The 8,391-nt window shown below is 56.0% G+C and overlaps 1 protein-coding gene across 11 annotated transcripts in view; it reads right to left on the bottom strand.

Annotated features, from left to right (window-relative positions):
- Window positions 1-8,391, bottom strand: part of TLE3 (TLE family member 3, transcriptional corepressor) — a 27,496-nt gene that overhangs the window by 18,577 nt on the left and 528 nt on the right. For all 11 annotated transcript variants that reach the window (XM_042039220.1, XM_042039219.1, XM_042039227.1 and 8 more), the window contains exon 3: window positions 7,865-7,909. In XM_042039220.1, coding sequence (XP_041895154.1) covers window positions 7,865-7,909 — 45 coding nt within the window. The remainder of the gene's footprint in view (window positions 1-7,864; window positions 7,910-8,391) is intronic.

An 8,391-nucleotide genomic window follows, 5' to 3' on the forward strand; every position in this document is an offset into this window, starting at 1 on the left:
TCTCCCCGTCCCATCCCACAGATCCCCTCCTGTGCCTCCCCTCTCCCTGTCCCATCCCACAGATCCCCTCCTGTGCATCCCCTCTCCCTGTCCCATCCCATAGATCCCCTCCTGTCCCTCCCCTCTCCCTGTCCCTTCTCAGCCCCGCAGGTGGAAGCAGCAGCTCCCAGCAGAGGCACTGGAAGCCCCTTCAAGCTCTCCAGCACAGGGACACATCCCTGCTTCCCTGGGACACTTCCATGGCCTTCCCACCACAGGATGAGTGTGCTGGACCAGTCCTGGCAGTGTCACACCAGCCCGGACTTCAAGAAAATGTAGCCAGGCACAGCTCCTCAACCTGGGAGCAGCTGCTGCTCTCCAGAGAGGCTGGATCCCAGGAAATACAGGGTTTGGTGGCCCTCTCCATCTCCACCAGGGCTGTGGTGGGTGTTTGGTTTCTCCAAAAGAAACCTTGGCAAAGCCAAAGCCACCTGCCCCGTGCAGGGAGCTGAGTCCCCACCAGGGCTGCGGGTCTGCTCCGCTCCCTGCCCACGGGTGGCATTCCCTCTGCCACTCTCACATCCCACTCCAGAAACAACCCAGATCCACCAACACCTGCCAGGTGCTGTCTGTGGGAACAATTCCCTGGGGATAACGCTTTCCTGCAGGGATGACCTGGAGGGGTGCCGTCCCTGGGACACTCCCGGCGGGATGGCCGTGTCCCGGCTCCAGGGACGCTCCCGGCGGGATGGCCGTGTCCCGGCTCCCAGGGGTTAATTCCGGCTGCTCCTGGCCGAGGCAGCTGTGAAAACAGCTCCGGCTCCAAGTCAAACACGGCCAAGCGGCCGCGAGGATCCAACGCCATAACAATGGCCGGAGCCGAGCGCTGGCACGGAATCAAACGCCCCGAAATTCCTTCCGCCAGCCCCAGCAGCTCGTTATCAATAACACAAGTGATTAACCGGGAGAGCTCCGGCCTCCTGCTGGCAAGGAGCCTCCTTCCCAGGACAGCCACAGCCACCCCCTGCTCCCAGAGCCCCCCTGTGCTCCCCAAATCACCCCAAATCCACCCCGAGGCTTCACCCTCCTGATCCCACAGCTCAGCTCCCCAGGACAGGTCCTACAGCACCTCTGGGTTTTAAGCCCAGGCAACCCAGGCTCCACCTGCTCTCAAGGAAAATCCCCAAATATCCCAGTGTGGACGAAAATTCCCAACGGACACTCAGTCCTTGCTGTGAGGAGCTGGGGATGGCTGGGACACACTGCTCTTGCTACAGGAACAACCCAGTGAGCACAACCAGCATTCCCAGCATCACCATAAGCAGGGAGACACTGGGAAAATCCTGATCTCCCCCAGCCTGGAGTCACCCCCATGCAGGGAACCACCCCACAGACCCCAGAGCTCCGGGTCCTGCTCCAAGGGGAGCACAGAGCCCCCCAGGGGCTGCAAAGCCCCAGGAATATTCCTGGCCATCGTCTTCTCCAGAAGCACTCCGGTGATTGGGTTACACCTGATGCTTTTCTTAGCAATTCCAGAGGCAGGGAACGTGCTGGCACACCGTGCCAAGGCAGGAATGGCTGGAAGTGACCACGGCTTGGACTCAGGTACCCCAGCCACAGCCACCAAGTCACCAGGATCGTCACGGCCCTGAGCATGAAGATGTGTGGATCCAGCAGGCAGCTGGGGGATCATGGAATCCTGGAATGGTTCAGTTGGAAGGGACTTCACAGCTCATCCAGTTCCACTCCCTGCACCTTTCAGGAGCCCAGGTTGCTCCAGCCTGGCTTTGGACACTTCCAGGAATGGGGCAGTCATAGCAACCAGTGTCCCACCACCCTCCCAGGGAAGGATTCCTTCCCACTATCCCGCCTATCCCTGCCCTCTGGCAGCGGGAAGTCATTCCCTGTGTCCTATCGCTGCAGTGACACTTCGCTATCGTGACCCCTGTCCCCAGGGCCAGGCTCTGGCCAGCACAAGGCTGTCAGCACCCAAAACTCACAGACCACCCGACAGCTCCTCTGCTCCCACAGAACCGGGCCGGGAGCTCCGAGTGCTGAATCCAAGCTCAGCCCCGGCGCCGTGGTCGGAGCAGCTGGGCTGGCACCACATGTGCCACCGGCCACCCATGGTGCCACTGCCGTGCCCAGCCACAGGAAAAGCTCCTTCCAGACTTTTTGGCACTGGCACTTTGATCAGATTATATTTAGCTCCAGCTCCATTAAAGATTTATTCCTCCAGCTCTAGCCATTGGATTCGGGATGCAGCAAGCGTGGCTGCGGCTCCGGGAGCGCTGCCCGGCCAGCTCCCGGGTTCTAGAACAAATCTGATCAGTGTTTGAGGGGAAAACAGCAGTGCCAGCACCAGCTTCCCTCGGCTGCACCCTGAGAAAAACACAGCATCCAGCCAGGCTGATTCCATGGAGCAGGAAGGGAAGGAGCTGGGTTTTCCCCAGACGGCCCTGACCAACAACACAAGTGATGCTTCCACCTTTAAATCCAAAACTTCCAAGCAAGATGTGAAGCCAAACTCCCCGTTCCACACAGAAAGAGACTTCCCATGTGGGATCCGGCAAGCACAGAGATATTGGATGTCCAAAATATTATGTTTACAACCGTGAGGTTTCCTGTGAACATGAGATTCAATCGTCTTTAAATATTTGCTCACTTTCCCTTTTCCCATTCCCCGGCACATTGAACTCCAGTTGTCCCCATTAAAACTTTAACCGGGAGGGAAAGGGATCCTCTGGAACGCCGGGAACAGGGGAGGGCTCCATGCCCAAAACCTTCCCCTTCACGGGGCTCATTCATCACCTCGCCCAGAGCCACGGAGCCCCCGAGCTGCTCCTGCCAAGGAAAGCCTCCTTTCCCACCGCGGGTTGCCATGGCAATGCCGAGCTCCGCATCCCCTTCCGCTGCCCTGCGTCTTCCCTGGACCAGGGCGGGTAAAACACCCGGAGGGGGGCACGGGGAGAGGCTCCCACCCACCCCAACACCTGCGGGAGCCAATCCCGGGATACTCCCCCCAGCACAGGGGTGCTGATGGTTGTTAAAAAGGGCAAGGAGTCGGGAGAACCTGAAATCCCAACTAATCCCCCCTCACTCCGTGCCCCTGCCAAGAATCTGCCCTGCTCCCTGCCCAGAACCTCCCGGGTGGGGTTTCAGTGGTGGGGAGGGCGAAACCAGAGAAAACATCTGCACCGGTGATAAATCAACACTGGGACCACTTGGCCCCGGCTGAGGCTCCTGTCACCTGCTCTTAAAATGGCCAGAGCCACCAGCAGCATCCGAAGCACTTGGGGACACAGGGAGCTGCTCCTGGCACCCGTCGGGAGCTGGGATGGGCTCGGAGCGGCAGCGGCTCGGTGTTAAATAGCTGGGGCTGGCAGTGCCCAACAGCTCCAGCTCCCTGCACTCCCATCTCTACACCTGGATGGGCCAGAGGGAATTTAAAAATAACCCCCCAGATGTCAGTCATGGGAGAGGCAGAGCAGCCTTAAAATGACCCAAAATCTGGGAGTGCAGAGCTCCAGGCTGGATCCAGGGGGTGGGGGTGACACCCCCAGACAGGGCTCTGGGCAGTGCCAAATTGTCTCAGCTTTGGATGTCCATGAGGCAAATGGGGACTGCAGGGATGTCCCAGCCCCAGAGTGACCCCCCAGGCTGATCCCAGCACGGCACAGGACTGGACACAGACCCCTCCTGGGCTCCCTGTTCCTGGGAAGATGGAGCTGCCTGCAGGAACCAGCCCCACAGGCATCGCTCTGCAGGGAGCATCCCAAAAAACCCTGCACAGGCACCCCAAAACACCTTGCACAGGGCATGCCCAAGACCCTGCACACAGCACCCCAAATGCCCTGCAGAGAACACCCCAAATACCCTGCACGTGTCACACACCCCTCAATCCATCCCCCAAATGGAACAGATTCTCAGTGGGGAAGGGAATCCCACCAGGCCATGGCAGGTGGAGCCTCAGAACAGATTTTGGGCCCCACCAGCCCCAAGTCCAGCCTGCCCTCGCTCCTGGATTTACACAGCAGGATGAAGGATGGAGAGAAGGTGCTGAACACAGAGCACTGCCCTTCCTCCTCCAGAAAAATACCCCAAAACATCCATATTTCTATCATTAACTCCAGCAATCTCCAGAGATGGAAGGGAACACCAGAATTATCAAAGGTCCTGCAGACACCCCACCAATCCCACCCTGTGCTCAGAGCATTGTCCAAACGTTCCTGGAACTCTGGCAGCCTTAGGAACGTGACCATTCCGTGGGGAAGTACAAATACATCTCTACACACGATCACTGCATCCCTACACTCCCGGAAATGGCGTTGGTGGGGCTGCCAAAGGTGATGGGAGCCCCATCCATGGGATGCGGGAACACAGCACCAGCACTATCCCACAGCTCCCACTCGCAAGGCCCCAACTCCCTCCTCTTCTCCCAAGCACAGCTCCCTCTGCACACACCCCGCAGTGATTTTCATAAGGGTCTGCACCCCACAGCCCCCTCCGGGCGCCCCAGATCCCCCCCAAACCCTCCTCCCTGGCGGAGGAGGAGGAGTAAATCACACGAGGCGTGAAGCACCAGCAGCATTTGTTGAAACCAGGATATTGTCTCTTTAAGCACATGAAAATCAGGCCCTTGAGCAGTGTGGTTCTCACTCGGGCGCACAATTATGGGTACTTTCAGCTGTCTACCACTATTTCAAGTGCTCTCTCCAAGCGGGCTGTCAATGGCATGTTGAAAGCTATTTGTGGCTGCTATCGTTATTAGCAAAGTGGAGAGCCTGGCTGATGAGAATTAAATTCAGGGCGGGGGTGCGGAGGGGCAGGACACAACCTCTCATTAGGGAATTACCACCAGCAATGGGGTACAGCTCGCTGAGACCCCCAAAACACAGCCAGGACCCCCCCTGAGTCCAGAATTCCCTTCTGCCTTGGGAGGCCTGAGAGCACAGCTCACAAATTACTCGGCTTGTGAAGTATTTAGCAAATTATTACCTGGCACTCCTTGCTAACGAGCACGACAGAAAGGATATTGTGTTCCTAGAATATTCTAGAAACACACAGAAAAAAAAAAGCTGCCTCTCTTCCCTGGAAGTGCTGGGGGCTTTAGGTTTGTTCCAAGCATTAGGCAGGAAAACAAGAAGTGCTTCAGTAGAGAGTTCTCAGCCATAACAAGAAATCAAAGGCCAGCACAAAGGTTCTGTCCTCCGAGGTGTCCCGTTTCCCCACGCAAAATGAGTTTTCCTTTTGGAATGGTTATTGCTCTCGGCAATTATCCACGGAGATCTGCACAGAAACAATGTGCAGCCGACAGGGGAAGCAAAGTTTCTTTTGGAAAAATCAATTAACCCGAACAAAAAAAAAAAAAAAAAGAAGAAAAAGAAAAAAAGAAAAAAAAGTTTTGCCGAGGTTTCAAAAGAAAACTCCTGATTGGAGTCGGGTTTAGGAAAGCTGAGCCCGGGGAAGGAGTTGAGTTCAGCAGGAAGACTGATGTAAGGAGCGATTCACTGCAACCGACTGGGGAGTCACTTCCTAAATATTTCCTTGCATATGGAGTTGTTTATGAAACTCCATTTTTTTTCCTAACGAGAAACAAAACGAGAAGAAAGGAGGGGGGGAGGGCAAAAAAACCCCCAGCCCCACACGCAGCCACATATGCACACACTTAATATTCAGCGTGGAAGAGATAATCTGTTATATAAGCCCACAGACAGACAATCCCCTTTTGCTTAAAGATGAAGTATCCATCAATGTTTGTCTGGAGCAGATGTAATCACAAGCAGTCAAGTCTGGAGGGCAGGACACTGCATGAATAATTCAAGCACTTCAGTCTACTTGATTGTGTGCAGATAAACACAAGTCAACCGCTAAACAGGTCAGCTGATAAACTTGTTTGTTCAGGACCAGCCACCCTCAGCCAGATGCCGGCACGACCACGCCGCAATTAGCGGGATGCCTTGCGGGATGCCTGGCGGGGGGATGCTGTGCCAGGGATGCCTTTCAGGGGATGCTGCGGCCCCAAAGAGGGGGAAAGCCCTCCCCGGGCCCCCGCTGCGGTCCGGCACTCCCCGCCCGCCGCTCCCGCTCGCCCCATTTTCGCCTGGAAGCGCAGCCAGGGCTGCTTTGTTTGCTCCACGTTGCTGTCAATTACAGAACGAGACAGCTCCAGCTTCCCCAAGTTCCCGGCAGCGGGCACGCAGCAGATGTCACCGCGAAGGGCCCGGGCAGGCGCGGGATGCCGCTGGAATCACCCGCACAGCACCGAGCACAGGGACCGCGCTGGGCCTCCTGGGCTGCCCAGCACCGGGGAAGACCAGGACGGCGAGGGACCGAACCAAACTGGGAATTCTAAGGCTCCTCAGTCACCCCCGAGACCCCCACGGCACACGGAGGACGGGGCTGCTCCATCCACATCTCCCAGCGCTCACCCCGCGCTGCCAAAGCCCGCCGATCCCTCGGGATGCGCCCATAGGCCGGTGGAAAAACGCTCAGCACGTCTTGGGAACGGCAGCCTCCAGCAGGCGAACAAGCCCAACATCCCGGGGCGTTATTCCAGCATCTCCCAGCACCGAGCGACCAGGTAGGAAGAGGGTGGGGAGAGGAGAGCCTCTGCCCCAAGGTCAGGTCACTCCAGAGCCCGCAGGCATTGCTGAGGCGGCTGCAGGCTCCGTGTCCCTCTGGACACCCCAAAGCCGTCCCCTCCTCGGCGGAGGACACCCCGGGCCTACCCCACAATCCTGAATTTTGGGCTGTTCCCGAGCACCCCAGGACCAACCCGCCCAAGGTTCCCCCAGCTCGGGGGTCCGGGCAGCCCCCGCACAAAGACACCTGGGCCGGGCAGCGGCCCCGGAGCGGGAAATCGGGATTATCTGCGTGGAAGGAGATATTTATAAAAAACTGAAGACTAAGCAGGAATTATTTTCGTTGCCCTGTGACTACAGCGCAGAAAGGCAAAGGGAAGAAGAGAGGCGCATTCAGAGACGCTGCTTTGCATCTCATCAGCGCCCAACGAGCCTCCTCAGAGGAGGGCGATGCCGCTATTAAGCCAAACCACTTTGGAGTTGAATGGGGCTGATTTGCGAGCGGCAAAGTTGATGTCAACTTCTATCTGCCTTAAGTTCTTAATTAGAACTCCTTCTAAAACCAGTAAGCAGCAGCAGCACAAATAATCAGGTCTAATCTCAATAATAACTTTATTCCTTTAAGTTTTACCATCATGTGCGCAGCCTTTAGGCTCTTTACCGATAATCTTATCAAGGTAGCACACCACATTCTGCTGGGGCCTTCTCTATTTTTTCCTTCAGGCAACTTACATATTAGAGGAGACTGGAAGGGAACAAAAAAAAAAAAAACAACAACCCAACCAGCCCCAAACATTGCTTCATTTCCCCAGATGCAAAGACAACTCCGTGACATTGAGCAACACACGGTGAGCTCTGGGAGCCCTGGAGATAATTCCCTGCTCTGTCTCACGCTCCGGCAGGGCCAGGAGCAGGGGATGACCTTACAAACAGCCCTGTTGTACCCACAACACGACCAGAGGCGAACACAGCACATATCAGTGTTTTCCAAGCCTTGGGAACTCGCTATTCCAGGTATTGACCTCCCAGCACGGGAGGAGAGGCTGTTCTCACCTCTCTGCACAAACACTCAGCCTAAAACCGAAATTCCTCATGAATATCGACAAAATAACCCCACCAAGTGCCATCAACCTGCGGCTGCCAATTTAACAGCCGGGCCACGGGATCCCACCTGGAGTCACATCCCTGCCTCCAGCACTTATTCCCTAGTTAGTGCAATCAGGGCCGATTTTACCTCAGGTGGAGGAAAAGGGCAACAGGAGATCAATTCAATCACAACTTCCCCCCTCGAAATTACTCACCTGTTTGTGCATTTCAATATTCAAACCGTACGACATTTCGTAGTACTGAGGAAGGAACAAAAAAATAGAAATAAATTCAATTAAACATGAGAGCCAAGGAGAATTTGAATTCAATTCACAGAAGGTATTTGCATAAGGTCATTACCAAAAAGCATCCTGGGCAAAACTGGGCTTAAAGCACGGGTAGCCAAGGAAATTACACCTTATAATAAGCAGATGTTTATGGGTTTAACTGGCAGGCACTTAACGAGGGGACACTCCTTTTGACTCCTGTTTTCTCCTCCTAAGCTACTTAGAAAAACAAAGAGGCGCAGAGCTGGGTGACAGGCGTCTGCTCAGCCCTGGCAGAACAGGTACAGCCCGGAGTCTGGCCAAAAATCCAGCTTCTCACCGAGGGGGGGGGGGGGGGGATTTGTTCCCCCCCCCCGGGATCAGGGGAGCTGCTGGGAGCCCAGGGAGCCGCCGGGAAAGGGGGTGCTGGATCCTGCTCAACCCATCAGAAACCCAAACGAGCCCACCCGGGGGGC

Source organism: Corvus kubaryi, unplaced genomic scaffold (genome assembly GCF_017639235.1).
Source record: "Corvus kubaryi isolate FWS band 111438036 unplaced genomic scaffold, C.kubaryi_AGA036_p1.0 37394, whole genome shotgun sequence".
NCBI lineage: Eukaryota > Metazoa > Chordata > Aves > Passeriformes > Corvidae > Corvus > Corvus kubaryi.